The 22,797-nt window shown below is 32.4% G+C and overlaps 1 protein-coding gene across 1 annotated transcript; it reads left to right on the top strand.

Moving 5' to 3' along the window:
- Positions 1 to 6,132: 6,132 nt before the first annotated feature.
- Positions 6,133 to 22,783, top strand: LOC132718676 (uncharacterized). The gene is made up of 8 exons (XM_060702395.1): positions 6,133 to 6,234; positions 8,871 to 9,218; positions 12,803 to 13,072; positions 15,770 to 16,021; positions 16,199 to 16,321; positions 20,341 to 20,398; positions 21,093 to 21,187; positions 21,487 to 22,783. Exons 1-8 carry the CDS (start codon positions 6,162 to 6,164, stop codon positions 21,534 to 21,536), a joined length of 1,269 nt encoding a protein of 422 aa, XP_060558378.1. The 5' UTR covers positions 6,133 to 6,161; the 3' UTR covers positions 21,537 to 22,783.
- The last annotated feature ends 14 nt before the right edge of the window (positions 22,784 to 22,797 follow it).

The raw sequence follows: 22,797 nt of genomic DNA on the forward strand, positions 1-22,797 counted from the left end.
GCGCTGAGATAATTGTAACTAAACCATTAATGAACACATTGTTAGTGTTCAGTCTATAGCTGAACATCCCTGTGGAAAGCAACAGACCTTGCCCAGTAACGAGCCAAGATTTCTTAAGATATAGTTAACAAATCTTATATATATATAAATAACAAATGACAAATGTATATCAGTGAAAATAGAACAAAAGTCAAATAAGACGAAACAAGTATATATCATTGGTGAATGTTGCATATACGGTAATATACGTGACATATTTGTCCACACTTTATTACGTTTAATTTTGAAACAGGCATCTGCTTTAGAATGGACGTTTTACGTAAGAAATATTATGCATGTATCTTTAAAAAGTATGCAAAAATGTCTTGTGTTAATATTATGTGTATTTGTTTTAGAGTACATTTTGTACGATTTGTTTTCTTTACATATAAAATGATTTATTCAACTAGAATTTCAATTTATATTGCATAATTCCAGTTTATTTTTTTTATAAACAATCTTTACAAGTTATATAAATGATGATATATATTTGCGAATAAAGAAACCGGCGAATCATGGGAAGAAACTCTGTCGAGAGAACAGATATAAGTATATAAGTACATAAGATTTATATCGCCTTTTTAAAGCAAACACCTGATTTACAGAATGATTTTGATAGAAAACACACCTGTGTCAATTTAAATAACAATGTGTTCGTCATTTTGAATGAAAATGTTTTCATATTACATAATAATTGTTGTTTTTTAAGTTTGCCATTCTTGTATTAAAAATTGAATGTTTTAGAAAGAGTAGACATTAAGATAAACAAAATAGAAATATAGTTGCGTTGAAAAAAAATGTATCAACATGCAAGAGAGAGAAAAAGTTCAGAAATGGAGTTGATAAAATAACAATATCAATGAAATAATGTGATTTGTAAGATTATATTAAACAACGAACATTTTTTTTACTCTATTTGGATATGTGGAGAATCAGAAGCATTCATATTTATTGCTACAAGAAAACTTATTCTTAGGTAAAAAAAGAACTTTCAACGAAACGCTCTTTCGCCGACATACTGATTTTCCATAATGCATGCATACACTAGTATATGATTATGTATAAAATTCAGAACAAATTTATGCTAAGGTTAGTAAATAAATTGAGATATTTAGCCATGATTTGAACGGTTTATGATATACACTCGATACGGAATTTAAAGAAAAGTTTTTAAATTCTTAAAAATATTGGATTTTATTTAGTGTCCATTTGACTAACATATATCAGCAACGTAGAATATGGAAAAATAAGGAAATTAAAAAAAAACAACACTTTTTTAGAGGTTTTAATAAATCCATACTTAACAAGCATATTGTTATCGTTTTATTAAAGTATACACAGTAATTATATAAGATTATCCACTCGTATTTTAAACTATATTATTGAATTGCAATTTTCTAAATGACACATATAATATATACATTGTTATAAATTGAACAAGTTACAATGTCACATTGTAAACAACGCAATTATTATACAACCTATAATACAAAATATATCTCAGAAAATTATTATAAACATCCAAATGTAATCAAATATAATGAATTGTTAAATAGTACCGACTATGCTACCTTGACATCTTTAAGTATGTTTTTTTATATATTTTGAAACAATAAGTTGATTTCTTCTTCTTATTTGAATTAAACAACTCGCCAGGTATACTTTACTATGATTGGTCAACGCTACCGACTAAATCCACAATTTTATGAATGAAATTCCTAGACTGACATGATTACTACAAATTAATCGTGCAACGCAAAAGTAAATCGTGTCTTTGTATATATACAGTTATTTAAGATAACTAGTTTTACATTTAGTATTATTACCTGATACCTTATATAAATGTAATTTGTTATTATTTACTGTTTTCTGAAATTCTAAAAACGTCAACGTTCGCGAACTGTTGAACAGTCAAACAGCTGTCCCTCGGTGTCGGGGATAGTGTTTTGAACTGTTGCCCTCGGCCTACAGCCTTGGGCAACAGTTCAAAACACTACCCCCTCAACCTCGGGCCAACAGTTTGACTGTTCTCAAATCACATATGAAATAACTGTATATTATTACCTGATACCTTATATAAATGTAATTTGTTATTATTTACTGTTTTCTGAAATTCTAAAAACGTCAACGTTCGCGAACTGTTGACCGGTCAATAGTTTCGACTGTTTCCCTCTCGTGCTCTGACGTCATTGACGTCATAGAGGATTCCCACTTGAAGCGTCCATCGATCTTGATCATAAACCAGACGTGACGTGACATAGTTAAAGTATTAAGTTTGATTATTAACATATGTGCAAAACTATTTTCTTGTTCGTTTTTTCTTCTGCAAGCACTATTAAAACAGTAGTTGATCAGGTAATAAAACAGTTATTTCATACGTGATTTGGGAACAGTCAAACAGTTGTCCCTCGGTGTCGGGGATAGTGTTTTGAACTGTTGCCCTCGGCCTACGGCCTTGGGCAACAGTTCAAAACACTACCCCCTCCACCTCGGGCCAACAGTTTGACTGTTCCCAAATCACATATGAAATAACTGTATACTGTTTTCTGAAATTCTAAAAACGTCAACATTCGCGAACTGTTGACCGGTCAATAGTTTCGACTGTTTCCCTCTCGTGCTCTGACGTCATTGACGTCATAGAGGATTCCCACTTGAAGCGTCCATCGATCTTGATCATGAACCAGACGTGACGTGACATAGTTAAAATATTAAGTTTAATTATTAACATATGTGCAAAACTATTTTCTTGTTCCTTTTTTCTTCTGCAAATACTGTTAAAACAGTAGTTGATCAGGTAATAAAACAGTTATTTCATGCGTGATTTGGGAACAGTCAAACAGTTGTCCCTCGGTGTCGGGGATAGTGTTTTGAACTGTTGCCCTCGGCCTACGGCCTTGGGCAACAGTTCAAAACACTACCCCCTCCACCTCGGGCCAACAGTTTGACTGTTCCCAAATCACATATGAAATAACTGTATACTGATCAGGAGAAGTAACTGCTGCGGGAGTTTGGTTCTCGGCATAAATTAAGCGCAAACAGTGCCGAAACTCATTCCAGTCGTCTCACATCAAAGGAAAGCTATATGAAATTATGATATTTTAGGGACATTTTAAAACGTTGTTAAAATCGCGAAAAAAAATGGTTTATGTTCAAGACATGTGACCAAGTCTTATGCAAAAATATTTTGACGTACGGTTTGCACGATAAAAATAGACATGGTGTATACACATGCGGATCAAGAAGGGGCGCCACGCACATAATCCCAAGTGTCTCTGATTATTCTAATGTCTCCAATTTTTAGTATGGAACTACTAGATGTAAAGAAGTACTAGTTGTGGGAAATTGACTTGTACAATTAATATAAATATAACTCATTTGTGTGCATGCTAAAATGCTCGGTTTTAACACTGTTCCCCTCGTGAAAGCTATTTAGTCAAAATTTTCATAACACTAGACACGCTGTTCTTATAAACTGCTGTTTTTGAAATATATTTTGCATGTCTAGTTCTATACAAATTGTTAAATACACCCACATATGTTTAATAATTAAATTATTCGTAAATTGTCTGCTGTTACATTATATGTAATCTTGACTATATAAAGAAATATTGTATTGTATTGTATTGTTAAATGCGTGTAATAAACGTATTTCGTATCGAGAGATCGGAAATTACTTTGTACCCATTTGGTCGTATTCTTAATTAGAGTGTTTTCTGTTGCTTTAAATAGATCCAGTAATGGAATCAAAGTAGTAGGTAGAACTTGCGTGTTCTGCTGGTACACATAGATAGAGGTTAATTATTCGTTTGTCAATAGTTAAATGTATAGAATTTCAGTCGAACTACATTTTGTTTGATATCAACATTCCTCAAATACAAAATCGAAAAGAAAGGCTGCCTTTGAATATCTTTTTAGATAAATTTAGCATTAACGTCTTGTCATCTCATACAGTCTTTTTCATTTTTCTTGTACTCCTACCTGACATGTTGTGAATTGTATGCGAAAGCCAGATAGAATTATATGCGAAAGCAAAATTGAATTATGCACGTAAGCCATATCAAGGACCTTTGCAACAATGGTAAATATATAGATTCAATCTGATGCATTATAAGGTAGCCTTTTCAATATTTGCAAACAATGTCTTTTTTTTAACATTTCGGGAGAATTAGGTGACGTTTAAAAACTAAAAAAAAGTAATATTGACATCTAGAAATTTACAATCATCTTCGTCGAAAAGTATACTTTGGAGGTATTCTAAATGTTTCTACTTATAGACGAAAGCTTAACGTTGAAACTATCATTTAAGCGTTTTTTTTCTGTTTGGCGATACTCTAGCTGCATTCTGAAGGGAAAGTATTTTTCTACGTAGTTAAAGTTAAGGTTTCGCTGCTTCAGCATAGAGACATTCTACTGGCAATGTTTGAAATGCGCCTAAAAATTGAAAACCTTGGTGTTATATATTATCGAGCATTTAAAACATATAATTTTCTTGCTAAAACCGTTTATTTCATGCTTTACAGTGTTTTACTGTATAATCACATTAAGGAAGCTTATGTTTTATGTATATGTTTTAATGGATAACATAAACAACTAGTCTTTTTACGCATTAATAAACATTGTTAAGGTGACGCAACCATATTACTATATTGTTGTATGTATGCTATGTATTTTGGGCCTGAGGCCTTTGAACACAAATAAAGTTATTTGAATCTTGAATCTTGAATCTTGTAATATATCAGATGATTATATTCTGATAAACCACTAGTGAAATTTATAAGATATAATTTTCACTGTAGCCGGACTATATCTGAAAGAACATCATATCTAAATGGTATAACAGGCAAAATTAAATGCTGTCATACGTAAATTTTGCTTCTTTAGGGAAAGAAAGTGGATGTCATCATACATCATGTTAAAAATGTAACAAAAAAAGAGAAAATTTAGAAGAACTATATTTCAAAATTTATGATGTGACGTCATGATGTGATGACGTCATAAAGGAGAATGCACGACGTTACGCGGCAAAATCAGTAAAAAATATTTGAAATCACTTTAAAAGCATGAAATAAAAAGAAAAATTATTTTGTTTTACATATAAGATGGAAATATATTTCATTCGTGAAAACCAGCTATTATATTTTCGCTCGTGGCTACGCCACACGTGAAAATATTGTATCTGGTGTTCACTCAGTGAAATATTAAGAGGATATTTTTTCGTTTGAGTGAAATATGGAATATATTTTCACGAAACATGATAAAAAGCCACATATTTTCACGAGCCGGGACGGCGAGTGAAAATATGAGGCATTTTATCATGTTGAGTGAAAATATATACCATATTGGAATATATTTTCACGAAACATGATAAAAAGCCACATATTTTTAAACGTCTGTACAGCGTTAATGACTGAATTAAAGATATTGGTGTTCGTATTTATTTTCTTAGTTAGACCATTTTCTATCATTCTAGATAGTTTTCAAAACAAAATTCAACAAAAAAGTTGTATGTATTTATCAGATTTTTCAAACAAAATGGCGAAAGAAGTCCCTTCAAATAAATATGAGTTTTGACTCCGCCCACTTTCATATTTATATTTCATATTTATTTTTAAAAAATATGAAATATATTTGACTGATATAGCACCATATTTCATAGGTAAAATTAAATAAATTTCAATCTTACATGCAAAACAAACAATTATCCTCTATAAAGAACTATAGAACCAGGCTCTGTTTGTATCGGATGTGCAATGCATTTAAAACTTTCAGACGTTTAGTTGTTGTGTTTTGTTTTTTGTTGTTGATTATTTCTTATAAATTATTTAATTTATTTGTTTTTGAGGCATAACGTGACTTTAAATCACGCAATGCCCCTATAATATATCAAAGCTTTATTTGCATGCAGTATTATATGAATAACGTGTTTTCTCAATACATTTACAAATTGCAAACAAGCTTGAACTGTAACTTCCGCATTCAGTTATTGCGTATTTAATATCATTTGACGCTTCAGTTGAAATGTATGGCCCGAATGAATATAATAAGTATATAATCGATTTCATATAATGACTTCCTGCTGAAAACTATTTTTATTATTCATTTTATATAGAAGCAGTTTGAAAATGTCGTATATTTTTTGGTTCTTAAATTTTACTGGATTTTTTGCATTACGTACAGTTGATGGATTCAGTAGAGGTAATGCTTTCAGAAAAATTAATTATCATTTGTATCAAAATATATTCACTTGTATTCAAAAAGTTCGTACAGGAGCAACAATGAGAGTCTTATATCCGGTAATTTCAGTTTGTGTATAAAACATTTGTTTATTTATTGGCTTGGTACGGAAGTTATGTATGCGTAAGGGAACAATCAGTATTTCGCATTTAACTTTCGATCAGCTTATATTCGAAGCGGTCCGTATAGAATATAGCGGATATTGAAGGTGTGTAGATTAAATACTAAATTAAACGAGTTGAATAAATTCATATTATGCGAGCCTCTGGCGAGCATAATATTGCTTTATACAACGAGTTCAGTAAATTTAGTATTGAATCTACACGAATATAATATTCTGTTTTTTTCACATATCTATAATACGAACGGTAAACTGTTAAAAAGAGTCATTTTTCATTGACTCACCTATATTTCTTGCACCTCAGACAGGATTATCTACCGTTTACACCGGTGCTAGAAAACTCTGTCTTACACCCCCATGTAAGACAAGTCGCGTGCTTTAAATGACGTCATTGACGCGCGCCTTTTATGAATGAATCGCGTTCTTAAGATGACGTCATTTTTCCGTTATGAATGAAATTGTATGTTCATACGCTACTATAAGAAAAAAGTGCGTAATGAGAATATCAGTTTTCATAATTTCTGTTCCGAAAATAATTGACATGTAATATGCAAGAAAAAGAATTAAACACCGGCTGTCGGTACCGACGGGAATATCTAGCTCTCGGGTAACTGTTTAGCGGAAACGCGGCAATGCCTCGTTACCGCTGTAAACAGTTACCCTCGAGCTAGATATTCCGGTCTGTACTGGCAGCCGGTGTAAGATTCTTATAGTGTAACGTTTACGTTAGCGCGCTTTTATGCTGTGTTTGTATATAACGCAAGTAACGTCACGTCAAAGTGTTATTAAAATGGTGTAATATCGTTTTTATTTGTTTGGGTCGTCAGACCAAACAAATAATGGTAGCGAAATTTCAGACCCTGATGTTTTTATTTGCAAATGCCGAAAGAAGTCCAAACTCCTCGAAGAGGTTATTTCCCTTCATATGTACACTAACGCCGAAAAATTAAGGGGAGATCACTGCGTAAAGATTGTCAAATGACAGGCGCATTAATTTTCGTAACGAAAAAATAGTTCACGATTGGTCGAAGATTTCTAATATTGTGTTATTCTTATAGATATACATGCTTATATTCAGCTCCATGATTATTTACTTCAGTGTTAAACAACATGTTTACCGTGAACAAAATATATCGAAATTAATAAGGGTTACAAACTCTAATTTAGAATAATATGGTATTCTTCAGACTGTTCTTCTAACTTCCCGTGGTAGAGGGGTTTTCTCGCTCGCTTTGGAATCGAGAGGTTTGGAGTTCAAACCCCAGTTCAGGCAACTCATGATTTTCTTTTTTTTGTTTAAGCCAAATAAACATTGAATTGAATATTAGTGTTGCAATTAGCCTTATAGCCAATTCACTATTGTTATATATATATAAACACTGGAAACAGCATTGGAGACACTATACAAACAAATTGGTTTATAATCATACAACCTTCACCGTTCTGACAATTTGAGACCCAAACAAATTCAGCGCCTTCTGTGCGTTGATTATTAAATGGCTTTATTTCACTTCTCTACCGCAGTTTATGTGATAAAATTCCATATTAACGTCATTTCCGACAAGAAAAGTAACTCTTCCTCGACGCTAATCCCTTACTTGAAAGGGTCTACAGTACTTTGTTGACACATATAACAAGATTGTGACCTATCTAACATAATGTGTGCTAGAGATAAGTGTTTTGTAGGCAATCTACAAAAATATGGTTTAAGGTTTGATCCGTTATTTTTTGTTTGTTGTTGTTGTTGCTTTCTTTTGTTTATTATTGTGTTTATATTTTGTTTATTATTATTATTATGATTATTATGATTATTATTATCATTATTAGTATTATCATTATTATTATTATTATTATTATTATTATTATTAACATTATTATTTTTATTATTATTATTATTATTATTATTATTATTATTATTATTATTATTATTATTAATATTATTTTGTATATGCCTTTGTAATTCGCCTTATTAGAACGGTAACGCAATGCCATGTATAATTTGTCCTATTGACTTGTATGCTTACTGATCTTTGATGAAGGTCTTAATAATATCAGCTGAGTAGCTTTGCTGTCTTTAAATTTAAAACAAACTCAAATAAAGTACTCTGTTTGTAGCAAGTATCTGCTAAATTGAAAATAAAATAAACGGAACAGGAAATTGTTTATTACTATAAAAGGAAGTCATCATTTAGGCAAAAATAAAATAAAAACTAACAAATAATGCACTAATGTATGCAATCATGTGATATATTTATTTATCAGTGTTTCAATTTAATATCTGTATGTTTACAAATAAATGTATTTTTACCAAGTGTACAATTATAGGCAAATGTATTATTTTATGTGAAAAATACGTGCTCAGTATGTTATACTTTACTTGCTTCTCAAACTAAAACATATCATCATTCAGTCAACTCACAATTCTCGTTTCACATATTCCTTTTTATTACACTTTTCTTTCTGTATTTATTCACAGAATGCGATTTCAATCAAACGATATTTACACCAGAGGGAACAACAGCAACTTTTCTGTACAACGTCACTGACTTCCTATCATTTGAAATACGTATGGAAAAGGTGTCGGGATCAGCTAAAGGAAATCTTTTCAAGGTTCGTGTATCCAACGCATCTACAATAGATACTTCCTATGGTACTATTGTTTGGAAAAACAGATTAAACATAAGTTTTGTTTCTTATTATGATGTTCCATTCAGTCTGAAAATTGATTTAAATAACATCAGTATGGAGGATAATGGGACATACGGAATACTTCATCTTGCTTTCTTTCCTGGTGGTATCGCCTGTTTTGTCCTTTATGTCATGCGTAAGTATTACATGTAACTATTAAACTGAAGTCGAGTTTATGTTCCTTCAATCGCATTAAATTATTTTCAAACTAGATGTATTTAATCTAATGAAGCCTCTTACTCATTTTATAAATAAAAGAAAATTACCACATTTGAACAGCAAACAGATATGTTTTTTTTTAACTTAGTGTAACAGATGGCATATAACGAACAAAAGAAAACTACTGTAAAATCATTATCATTCGTGGGGCACGAATTTTCGTGGTTTTCGTGGGTAGGTCAATCCACGAATTTAAGATCCGACGAAATTTTATCCCAACAAATACTTTTTACCCTGTTTCTGTCCTATATATTACAAACATGCGTCGGCTCTTTTCCGACCAATTTTCGTGAAATAAATGTATATACATACTTACATGTACAGATAATCAGGTAGTGACAGATTAAATCCGTTTGCAATATTTAAGAAACTTGATAAAAAACTCGATTATAATTATGTCCTTAATTTACTGTCACAAATGTCGGTCGCATATACACACTTGATTGTTGTTAGAATACTTGACATAATCGAGTAAATATGGGAACCCAGGCAATCCAATTAATTGGCGCTTATAAAAAATGTCAGTTTGCTCATAATATTAATTAAAAAAAGTCTTTGATATTAATGTCGTAAATACACAAAACGATAAAAAACACAATTGCTAAAACAGATGAATAGCACTTTCTTTTGTCGTTTTTAAATGATCCAGTTTTACTAGATCCACACATATTTGTGTTATTACTCAGATTAATTTATATGCATGTCAATCTACACAGTCGCTGTGACGTTGCGTGTAGTTACTGTCAAATATGGTAAAACCAATTCAGGGTGTAAACTTTTTAAACTCGCTGGTTAAAACGTGTTAGATGTCGTTTAATTATGTGTGTGTGTTTGGGTTTGTTTACCCTCGCCACCGGAAAGAGACCATATGGGCGAGCATATACTTCATTTATAACCTTTTAAAAAGGGGGAGCTGATGTTTAATTACTTTTTGTTATATCCGTACATGTGTTTATGTGCATACCATATCCCCCATGACAGGGTAGTCTCTACGTACAACCTCTGCCATGGGAGGAAGATGGGGCAATCCCATACTAAGATTAAGAATTCTAAAATTTAATTTATTAAAAAGCACTTATTTTAAAATTGGCCAAGACGTTTATAGCAGTTACCGTCTTTTATAGCAGGTCTATCTAATATTTAGTTATAACTAAAAAAATTTAAAATATTACCTATATTGTAGAGTTCGCAGACTTGCGAAGAAGGCATGTCAGGAACGTTTTCTGACCAATTCATTGTGGGCTGACTGTTGGTTTCTATTTAAATGTTATAAACCGTATACATTGGGATGCATATAATTAATTACATGTTTGTAATTAGCAGAGTTTGTTTTTAATTTTGTAATTTTTGTAAGTTCTACCGAACACCCGCTTTATAAAGTTAATTTTAATTGGTTTAGAGAGGATTGCCTCCTTTGTTCTCATTGGCCGAAAATTCTCTGTTTACAAAATAAGGAGGTCAATCCGGTTTTGTGATAATTTGCAAATTTTCTTAATTTTCGGATTGACCTATATCGACAAGTTTGTCGCGCGAACGGGATAGAGATTTAGCAGGTGCCCGTTGCATCCAATGTATACGTGTTTTTACCAACTTTATTTCAAAATTAAAACAAATATGATAGTTAAAATGTGGTGGAAACGGCCTTATCTATTTATCACTGTCTCATGGTCTATAAATTATTATGCATCTAGATATCACACATAATAATTAATCTTCTATTACTTAAACAATTCATAGAAGAATAAGAAAAAATCTAAGTCCCAAATATGGCTAATAATAATAACTTGGTTACCCATAATGTGATGAGATAGTCTTTATGTAACATATTTAAGAAAATCTCATGCTTGAGTGAACCCGTGATAAACGTATTGCGCCATATGGGGGCACGGGTTCACGTTTACTAGTATTAAGGATACTAGTTTATATATACAGGAATAAAAAAGATAGATAATAAATAACACGGGGCGGGGGGCAAAGGGATATATACAATATGGAGTCTTTTTTGACATTATGGGTAATCTGTAGCCAGCACCTCCCAATTTTGATAATAACCATGAGACTGTATGGTAAAAATAGTCTAGTGCACAGCCTATTTAAGAAATTATTCAATTAAAATTACATAGCAATAAATTACAAAATAAATAAATAAATAAACTTCTCAATAGCACCGTTTCACGGCCACTTATTAGGGCCACTTTTAAAAATAAACACTTAAAATAGGTTTTGTACACTTTATACAATGGCTGTGCACTGACTCAAAAATTTAAAATATAAAATATTTGTCCAAACTTACATACAGTATCCTATACTGTAGTATATAACTTAGGCAACTACCTCTCGCGTAATGTTATTGTGTTCGCGTCTTAACCTAATACATCAAAAAGTTTTGTCTAGTTAGACTACCTTGTATTTATCTTGTAAAGTTTCATTTTACGGCATTGATTATATCTTAATACATTCATCTTTTTGCTGGAGAAAATGTGAGCTCGCGGACCACGCACTAATAAATCACTCAAACCTTTATCAGAATCGGATAGATGGACCAACCACCACACATATAATGATGTTAAACGAGACGAAAAGTACTTTAAATTTACGAAATTAGAGAAAATAAACCTTTTACTGTACACGATAATTGTAACCAATCATATTGTTGTATTTCTGTTAATTTCTGTTAATTTGAGAATACTTCAATTTCATTGGTTGTTGGAAAATACCATAGAAGAAAATATGAAAAATTTCCTTCGCGAATACCTTATTTTATGAGCCCATAATTTTATTGATGGGGACATATTGATAAAAGAAACCATTTTTCTACAATGTCCAGCATTATTATTTAATGAAAAAGTGTTTGGTTTTGTCAGATCTTATTCATATTATAAGATCTGATACCCCATTTTCTTCTTTTCGTGTTGGATAGAAAATGAGGTGAATTAACCTATTGGATACGTCAATTTGTACATTCGATAAATTTTTATTCTGATATTGAAATAGCTTGAAAATTGTTTTCTACAATGTACGTTATATGTATTAAATGATAAAATATTCCAAAACATTATATCTGATCTATACAATCAGATCTGATTAATTATGCGATGTTTACATCGGTGAAATAAAGGGGCAGTGTGTGTAATGGAGGTGCATATCATGTCACATAAATGTGTTAATTGCAGCCAATTATCGGCAGTAACTGTGCTATATTAGAGTTATGCCCAGAGGCAACGATTAAATTTATTGTGTGACACATAAAGATATGTACATGTTGTAAGTAAAAATGTTCGGCGATTAAGTTAAAGATTACTTTGCATTAGGTTACTAAATTTTTTACAAGAAAATGAAAATCCACGAATTTAAGAACCCACGAGAATGCCCGTTTTGATAAAACCACGAAATTTCATGCCCACGAATATAAGTGAATTCACAGTATTTTATTTTTCTAAGTTCATGTGAAACAATTGAAAGTAAACATTACTACTAAATTTTATGCATACCAACTTGAAGGAACAAGAATTAAGCCAAGTCATAGTCAAGAAGAAAATGACGCAGTCTATGTGTTTGCACATCCGCAAGCTTCACTGATAAAGCGGCCGTTAACGAACGCAACTATGATATGGTTATTAGATGGTAAATCTAAAAAGGAAACAGCCAGTTTTATACAAAAAAATGGACTTATTTGGATACCTCGTGTTGGAAGAGGAAGGAATGTTACCTACCGTGCAATACAAGATGATGGAAGAATCACTGATGTGAATACCACAATAAAAGTTAGATGTATGATCAATGTTCTATCTCACTATAAAATACCATGGTATATATATCGCCTCAGTAAACGGTTAAACAGATTCTTGTATGTGTAACACAAAAACAAATGCAAAAGTGTTCCATTTAAAATTAGCAGCAAAATATTTTTTCGTATATTTTTTGTACATTTTGCTCATGTTTAGGATCAAAATATAAGGGTTATGTTTCATACAGTAATTCTCAATTTATCGTGTTATATTTAGTAGAATACAAAACCGATTAATACTCATATTCATCAATTTTTCATCACGTTTGTTATGATCATCACTACTAAATCGTCATCTTTAACGGATTGATTTTTAGCTCACCTGAGCAATGCTCAGGGTGAGCTATTGTGATGGCCCTGTGTCCGTCGTGCGTCGTCGTGCGTCGTCGTGCGTCGTGCGTCGTCAACTTTTGAACATTAACAACATCTCCTCTGAAACTAATGACTGCACATCAACCAAACTTTACAGAAATGATCCTTGAGTGGTCCCCTTTCAAAGTTGTTCAAATGGTTCCGGTCTGTTGCATATGTAGGTCATAGGGCCAGAAAAGGATTTCAAAAACACAAAATTAAAAATCTTCTTGTCTGAAAGTACATGGGCCAGAGCTTTGATTTTTGGTATATGGTATCATCTATGGGTCCTCTACCAAACTTGTTCAAATTTTGTTCCTAGTGTCAAAATTGGCCCCGCCCCGGGGGTCATAGGTTTTTCCTTTAAGTTATATGTATATAGTAAAATCTAAAAAAGTCTTCTTCTCTGATTTGGCAAAGGCTACAGATTAGATATTTGGCATGAAGCATTGTGTAGTAGACCTCTATCAAGATTGTTCAAATAATGGCCCTAGGGTCATAATTGGCCCCGCCCCGGGGGGTCTTTGATTTTCATTACATACATATAGTGAAAACTTGAAAAATCTTCTGGTCTTAAAGTAAATGCCCTAGAGCTTTGATATTTGGTCTATGGTATCATCTGAAGGTCCAATACCAAAGTTGTACACATTTTGTCCCTAGTGTCAAAATTTGCTCCACCCCGGGGGTCATAGGTTTTTCTAATATGTATATAGTAAAACATAAAAAAATCTTCTTCTCTGAATTGGCAAAGGCTACAGGTAAGATATTTGGCATGAAACATTGTGTGAAAGACCTCTACTAAGATTGTTCAAATAATGGCCCTCGGGTCAAAATTGGCCCCGCCCTCGGGGGTCATTGATTTTCATTATATACATATAGTGAAAACTTGAAAAATCTTCTGGTCTGAAAGTAAATGGCCTAGAGCTTTGATATTTGGTCTATGGTATCATCTATAGGTCCAAAACCAAAGTTGTTCAAATTTTGTTCCTAGAATTAAAATCGGCCCCGCCCCCGGGGGTCATTGATTTTCCCTATATGCATATAGTAAAAACTTAAAAAATCTTCTTTTAAAGAACCCAAAGAGCTAGAGCTAAGATATTTAGCATGAAACATCTTCTAATGGGTGTCTACCAAGTTTGTTCAAATAAAAGCCCCGGGGTCAAAATTGGCCCCGCCCAAGGGGGTCATTGATTTTCCCTATATGCATATAGTAAAAACTTATAAAGTCTTCTTTTAAAGAACCCAAAGAGCTAGAGCTATGATATTTAGCATTAAAACATCTTCTAATGAGTGTCTATCAAGTTTGTTCAAATAAAAGCCCTGGGGTCAAAATTGGCCCCGCCCCAGGGGGTCATTGATTTTCTATATATGCATATTGTAAAAACTTATAAAATCTTCTTTTAAAGAACCCAAAGAGCTAGAGCTAAGATATTTAGCATGAAACATCTTCTAATGGGTGTCTACCAAATTTGTTCAAATAAGAGCCCTGGGGTCAAAATTTGCCCTGCCCCGGGGTCATTGATTTTCCTTGTATGTGTAAAGCAAAATATTTAAAAAAAAACTTATTTGAAAAAAAAAACAACAAAAAACAAATAGCTAGAGTTAAGATATTAAGCATGAAACATCTTCCAGTAATGTTTTCAAAGTTTGTTCAAATAAATGCCCTAGGGTCAAAATTGGCCCTGCCCCGGGGGACATTGATTTTCCTAAAATGTGTATAGCAAAAACTTAAAAATCTGATTTAAAAAAACCCAAATAGCTAGAGTTTAGATATTAAGCATGGAACATCTTCTAGTGAGTGTCAAATGGGGTCAAAACTGGCCCGCCCTAGGGGTGTCATTGCTTTTAACTATATGTGTATAGTTAAATCTTAAAAGATTTTTAAAAAAAAAACACAACGAGCCAAACCTTAGATGTTTAGCATGAAATATCTTCTAATGGGTGTCTACCAAGTTTGTTCAAACAAAAAACCTGGGGTTTAAACTGGCCCCGCTCTGGGGGCCTATATACAGGTGAGCGACTTCAGGGCCATCATGGCCCTCTTGTTTCTAATATGTTTCGTTATATAATACAAATAAAAATATTATATAGTCCAGGCCTTCCTTTTGTTGTATTGTACACTTTAAGGTTAATAAGTCATACATATTTTGTATAATTCAAATGAATAACAGACACAGTTTTGAGCATATTCAAGTTCTTTTTTTTTCATAATAGGAACTTTAAACATGACATGATTTAAATATGTTATTTGACAATATGCGAATCAGCATTATGTGAAAACAAATAATTGTAGATTTCAAATTATTTCAATTTTCTTGATATGATTATAGATGGACCAAGCCATCCGCTAAAAATGGTGCCGAGTAAAACACACTACAATATGATGAGTGGAGACACCATGCCTGCTATCATATGTACCTCTGAGTGTAATCCACCATGTAACATTTCCTGGGGAGAACATAGCAAATACAACATTCTGAATATAGGAGTCGTTACCACAGAAGATACAGGGGAATATACATGCACAGCAAAACGTTCTGATGGCCGCATTGTTGAGCAAACAGTCAGTGTTTACGTTTCTGGTAATTATCTTATCATATTTCAACCAACAGTTATCATTTTTCTAACAACATAAATGGATTCGTGATTCGTGATCGTACAATTTTCTATATTTGAGATAATAGTATTTTTTAATTTGTATCATTAAATACAGATTTTTATATATGATATTAAACTTTTCAGTATTATATCTTATGTAGATAACTCAAATTTCATCATAGCGATTGCATGTTTGGCTAGTGTGCAAGCAGTTATGATTCTTGTGATTGGATTGTGTACGTTTGTCATTTACAAGAGAAAAGATTCGTCATGTTGTCATGTCCGTAAGTTTATTTTTTATAATTATATTTTTTGTTGTTGTTGCTTTTTTGATGGTGATTCTATTGTTGTTTTAGTTGTTGGCGGGGTGGTGGTTTATGTTTGCTGTTGGTTTTTTTTAATTATGACCCCCTTGAAAGAAGAGGGTGTATATTGCTTTGCATTTGTCTGTCGGTCGGTCCGTAGACCAAATGGTTTCTGAGTGATAACTAAAGAACGCTTAGGCCTAGGAACTTCAAACTTGTTGTAATGATTGTTCATGACCAGCACATGACATCTTTTGATTTTGGGGTCAAAGGGTCAAAGGTCAATGTCACATTGACCTTGTAGGTAAAAACGGTTTCCGAGTGATAACAAAAGAACGCTTAGGCTTAGGAACTTCAAACTTGGTACGATGATTGTACATGACCAGCAAATGACTGCTATTGATTTTGAGGTCAAGGGGCCAAAGGTCAAGGTCACATTGACCTTGGAGGTAAAAACGGTTTCCGATCAATAACGAAAGAACGCTTAGGTCTAGGAACTTTAAACTTGGTATGATAATTGTTCATGACCAGCAGATGAACACCTATTTATTTTTGGGTCAAGGGGTCAAAGGTCATGGTCACATTGACCTTGTAGGTAAAAACGGTTTCCGATCAATAACTTAAGAACGCTTCAGCCTAGGAACTTCAAACTTGGTATGATGATCGTTCGTAACTAGTAAATGACCCCTATTGATATTTGGGTCAAGGGGTCAAAGGTCAAGGTCACATTGACCTTGAAGGTAAAAACGGTTTCCGAGTGCTAATGAAAGAACACTTAGGTCTAGGAAATTCAAACTTCGTATGATGACTGTTCAAGACCAGCAGATGAACCCTATTTATTTTGAGGTCAAGTGGACAAAGGTCAAGGTCACATTGACCTTGTAGGTAAAAACAGTTTCCGAGTGATAGCGAAAGAATGCTTAGGCTAAGGAACTTCAAACTTGGTATGATGATTTTCATGACCAGTAGATGACCCCTATTGATTTTGAGGTCAAGGGTCAAAGGTCAATGTCACATTTACCTTGTAGTTAAAACGGTTTCCGATAAATAACGAAAGAACGCTTAGGCCTAGGAACTTTAAACTTGGTATGATGATTGCTCATGACTAGGAGATGAACCCTATTGATTTATGGGTCAAGGGTCATCGGTCAAGGTCACATTGACCTTGTCGGTAAAAACGGTTTCCGATCATTAACGAAAGAACGCTTAAGCCTAGAAACTTCAGACTTAGTTTAAAGATTGTTTATGACTAGCAGATGACTCCTATTGATTTTGGGGGTCAAAGAGTCAAAGGTCAAGGTCACATTTACCTTGTAGGTTAAAACGGTTTCCAATCAATAACTTAAGAACGCTTAGACCTAGAATCTTCAAACTTGATTTGATGATTGTTCATGACCAGCAGATGATCCTTGTTAATTTTGGGGTCAATTGGTCAAAGGTCAAGGTCACAAAGACCTTGTAGGTAAAAAAGGTTTCCGAGTGATAACTAAAGAATGCTTAGGCCTAAGAACTTCAAACTTGATATGATAATTGTACATGACCAGCAGATGACCCTTTTTGATTTTGGGCTCAAGGGGTCAAAGGTCATGGTCACATTGACCTGAAGGTAAAAACGGTTTCCGATCAATAACTAAAGAACGCTTAAGCCTAGGAACTTCAAACTTGGTTTGATGATTGTTCATGACCAGCAGATGGCCCCTATTGATTTTGGGGTCAAGGGTCAAAGGTCAAGGCCATATTGACATTGTAGGTACCAGTAATTAACCCTTATTGATCTTTTTGTCACTTGGTCAAAAGTCAGTCATAATAAACTGATCACATGATTATTTGGCTGCCGATAGGGGGCATACATATTTTACAAACATATCTTGTTTCAATTTCATTATGGCATTGTTTTTATCACACCGTAATATGCCAAGTAATTCCTTAATAACTCTTACAAGATAAGTAATTTTAAAATAGACTACAACTTAGTAATAACGTAGTGTTACCTTAAATCGTCACGTCTCTTTATAGATAGCCATTGTTGTAAAAAACAAAAGAAAACAGCCGTCATTTTTTTAGCACTGAGATGGTGTTATTGTACATGTTTGATCGTTATTGTATCAGGAGTTTTATAGTGAACAGGTTAACATATAACGAACTGATTTTTTACCATCGTCATCCATTTTGAAGAGCATTTTGTTAAGAAAAAATATTCATTTGGGTTCGTCATTGTTGTCATCCTTACATTGATTTAATATAGAAAAAAAGAAATAATTGCAATGTTTTTTTATATATAATTTTTATACATCAGCTTTTTTTAAAGAATAATGCCGCTGTTTGGCATACTACTGACTCTGACATTTAAATCTCTCAAAAATTGCCGATTATATATTATCGTATTATCCTGGTGAGGATATGACGTTTGATACTCCTGTAGAATAATTTTTTTTAGACATAATACCCGAGAGCGTACTTTTTGAAATTTGAAAATCATGTGCTATTTCAGGTTTAGTTTTACTTCCTTTCTCAATTTCTCGTAAAATATCATATTTATTTTTAAACTCAGCGCTTTTCGTTTCCTTTCCATGATTAAGAATAACCAATATTTCTAGTTTTCCTTCCTTTTTTATTTTAATATCTTTTATCATATTTCAAGGCTACCCTCCCACACAAAACGGGTCTTAAAACATCAACATATTGTTAACCGTTATTAAATTTGCATACAAGTAAAATATGGAGTTTCCACGAGATGACTGTGATCTAACGGCTGTTCTATTGCACTTGACACAGATATAAACACCCCTATTAACATTCCCATTTACATGTAGTTAGTGCAACAAGTTGGTGCAGGTAGAATTTACTAAATAAATGTCAGTTTTAAACCGAATTATCAAAATTTTTCCTTCTTTTGTCTATTTTTGATATATTGTTTAACAGTCGATTGCAGGATAAAATAATTACCAAGCGCACAACTTTTCTACCCTCAACCAACTGATCTTCTTGCAACCAGTTAACGGGTGTGTTTATAATTTAAGTCTAGTTTTACAAAATAAAAATTTGCAACAGTTTAAAATTACAGCATGGTAAACATTTCAAAAACATAACTTAGATGTTGTTTCAACGGACAAGAAATGTATTAATCATCTAGTGCCATATAAATGTACCAGTCTGTGGTGAACATTTTTCTTTGATGACATTTTATATCAAAATAGCTAAAACTACCTTGTGTGGAATAGTAGCTTTAAGTAAGGGTGACTTTTACTTATGGAATATATTGATTTCTTTTCATTTCAATTAAGAGTACTTTGTACTTTTCTATGGATTTTGCTCAAGAAATAGCATGGGTAATTATGTTGAAACCCGATTGTAAATGACGTTATCGTAAAAAAAAGAAATATTAATCGAATAAACTGAATAATCGTTTTATCTTGGTGTCAAAACTCATGCAACGATATCCTAAATAGTAAGCTATTTCGTACTGCTTATGTAAATTTTTCATAGTTTTCATACTTGTATTGAAGTACATTCAACAATAAACGGTACATTAGACAAAGTATTAATCCGTGCTAATGCAAACGAAAGTAGAAATGCGGGATCTATTTACGGATAGCCGATATTTAATGTCATCGGTATTTTGGAGTTCGTTATAAAAGTGTAATGTTCTCTACTGCGAACTTAATTGGGATTAAACAATGAGTTCCTAACAATAGATAATTCCTTATATCCGTATTCGCTATCAATGGGCTAAATTCGAGCCAAAATAAAAATTGTTCCATATAACCGGAAGTTCGCTATAAAAGTGTCCGCTATTAGTGATTTTTTCTGTAATGAGATTGTGATTTCCACTTTCGGATTTCAATAACATTGTTATTTCTTAATTAGACTAGTGTGCCCGATGTATAAGATATAAGTTAAACATCTTTTCCAAAATAATTCGTTGATTATTTGTTTAATATAAATCACTAACATAGTTAGCTCTTTCTTGCACATGAAAAAGAGTTTATTGGTTTCAGAGTGCAATTTCAAGAACAAAACTGATAGCAGAGACGTCGCATTGCAGTTATCTTCCGTGTAAGTAAATTTTGATTTATATGTACGTACATGTTACTTAAACGCATCAAAACTAATAGATCACAGAGTAAATATTATTTATTATTGTAATAATCCTTCAAAATAGAGAAAAATATAATCCCTAAAGAACGCCGAAAACGAAAAAATTGAAAATGTTGCAGGCTCGGTTTGATTAAGCCAGTCCATGAACTGTACTTGAACATGCAAGTTACCTCCACGCCCCCTGTCATCGGCTTAAGCGAGACTCAACATTTAAACATGAAAATGGTCACATTTGGAATTTCAAAACATCCGCAGATGTTAATATTGCGGTTATCATGGAACTTTCAATTTTACACTAAGTACATTCCATGAAAAGCGGCGTATTGTCCCCAAGTAATAGAACGTGTGTATCCTAAACGAAAGAACAAGGGGCGGAACTTAACAAAATGAAAATTTGAAAGGAAATTAGAGGTAATGAAGCCTGTATATTACAGATAACACGTCAAAAGACAAATTTATAAAGCAGGCAACATATCTTAAGGGTGATTCAACAACAATCAATTAGAAATATTGGAACCACCGCTTTATAAGTATTTCAATCCAACATTAACGATATTTTTCAGGATTGTGAAACATGAACAATGACATATTTTATATTTTATATTACATGTATGCTCATTTTTTAACATTTTAATGAGTATATAATTTGCAGGCAAGGATCTGAGAATGCGGCCTATGAAGAGCTGAAACATGAAACAAGAAACAATGTTGACAATATGTACAGTGAGACTAATCTCTCTACAACAGGTATTTACGATTATTTGATATAATGTTTAACTACTGAATACGAGTACTTTTTAAGTGAAATTCAAATAATTCATCGGAAACTGACTGAAAATATTAGGAACATGTTCATGCATTAAATTTTTTAGAGTCTGACCTGACGCTCATTGAGTTGATGATCATTTGAAACATTTTTTTATCAATTGACTGAATGTTGCACTATTTTGTTTATTTGTTGTGTTGAAATGGTTTTTATAAAAGTGTAACTGTCGACACGACTAATTGGTACGGAAATAAGACGTAATAAGCGTTATATATTTCAGAGGATAGAGCTGTCGGTATGACATACGAGAACACGAATTTTTCAGGATAAACAAACACAAAAGATAGAATGTTTTATTTTCGTCCATCAATCGTTTACACAGCGTTATATATGTATTCAATTGTAGTATTAAAAAGTATATAATTGTAGTTTCAAAATAACATGTTGTAATAATAAAGTTCTAATAATGTAAAAAAATAAAGGATCGCAGAACAAACAGACAATGTTTCAGGCTGTTATTACAAATAGACATTTAAATAGCATATATTAATTTATTTCTCCAAGATTGATGAGATATAATACCACACTTCTTTAATAAAAGAGACATTTTCTATACATGTATAAAAATGCATGACAAAAGTTGAATATAATACGTAGATTAAATGCGCTACAAGCAATATGTGATTCATATTCTGAATATTGTCTAATATTGTTCCTTGGAGATATGAATGCTGAAAGCATGTCACTAAACTCGCATCTAATCATAGCCTTAACATTTCTTGGAAAAAATGACTTGACGGTAACTTGCAATTTCCATTACCGTCCATGAACAGGCTCAATCAAACCTAGCCTACAACTTTTTACAATTTTGCCGTGTTGGGTTTTCTTTAGGGATTCTGTTTTTCTCTATTTTTTGATATCTCTTGTACATTTACCTTATTGCAGTAGTATTGCAGAGAAAAAACAGCGATGGTTTGTCCCAGATATTGTAACCTATTCTTCGGAAATATAATATCTCAATGTATTTAATAAAGTTTATAGAAACTGGTGTTTTTCCATCAAAAGAGACATGGAAAATATTATGCAGAACAAAACTAAATATTTTTAAAACAGTAAAAGAATGATCCTTAGAATGATCAAGGATGGTGACTTTTTGGGCTTTCTTTAGGTTTTCTGTTTTTTTCTGTATTTTATAGATTTCGATTTTTACAAACCAACATAGGGAGATCATTTCTATGGGAATTTCAAATAAATCAACAAGCTTAGAAACAAATAAACGCTGCTCATATTAGCCAATTATGGATTAGCAAATATAATAATACAAACATTACTTCAATGTATCTTGATTGTGGAACACTGTGCTATGGTGTCATAAAACATATTGAAGAAGACATTTTTCGTGAAGAATTGTTTAAAAACTGGTTTAATTTATTTGGCAAAGAGGTTGTTTCAGAAATGTTATTTAGTGATAGCGACACTAAGTTAAAGAAACGTTTAGGCAGACGTCCATCATTACAAAACAAGAATGATCATAAACATATTTTTTAAGAATAGCAATCGTATTACAAATGCACGAAGTATACTTTTTTTT

Source organism: Ruditapes philippinarum, unplaced genomic scaffold (assembly GCF_026571515.1).
Source record: "Ruditapes philippinarum isolate M1 unplaced genomic scaffold, ASM2657151v2 ctg3313_1_1_1_1, whole genome shotgun sequence".
Classification (NCBI taxonomy): domain Eukaryota; kingdom Metazoa; phylum Mollusca; class Bivalvia; order Venerida; family Veneridae; genus Ruditapes; species Ruditapes philippinarum.

What these genes read in the sequence shown, in the direction of transcription:
- LOC132718676 (XM_060702395.1), top strand. Translation starts at nt 6,162, where the DNA reads ATGTCGTATATTTTTTGGTTCTTAAATTTTACTGGATTTTTTGCATTA. An exon ending in TTCGTCATGTTGTCATGTCC is followed by an intron (nt 16,322 to 20,340) that starts GTAAGTTTATTT and finishes TATTGGTTTCAG; the next exon opens with AGTGCAATTTCAAGAACAAA. An exon ending in GCATTGCAGTTATCTTCCGT is followed by an intron (nt 20,399 to 21,092) that starts GTAAGTAAATTT and finishes TATAATTTGCAG; the next exon opens with GCAAGGATCTGAGAATGCGG.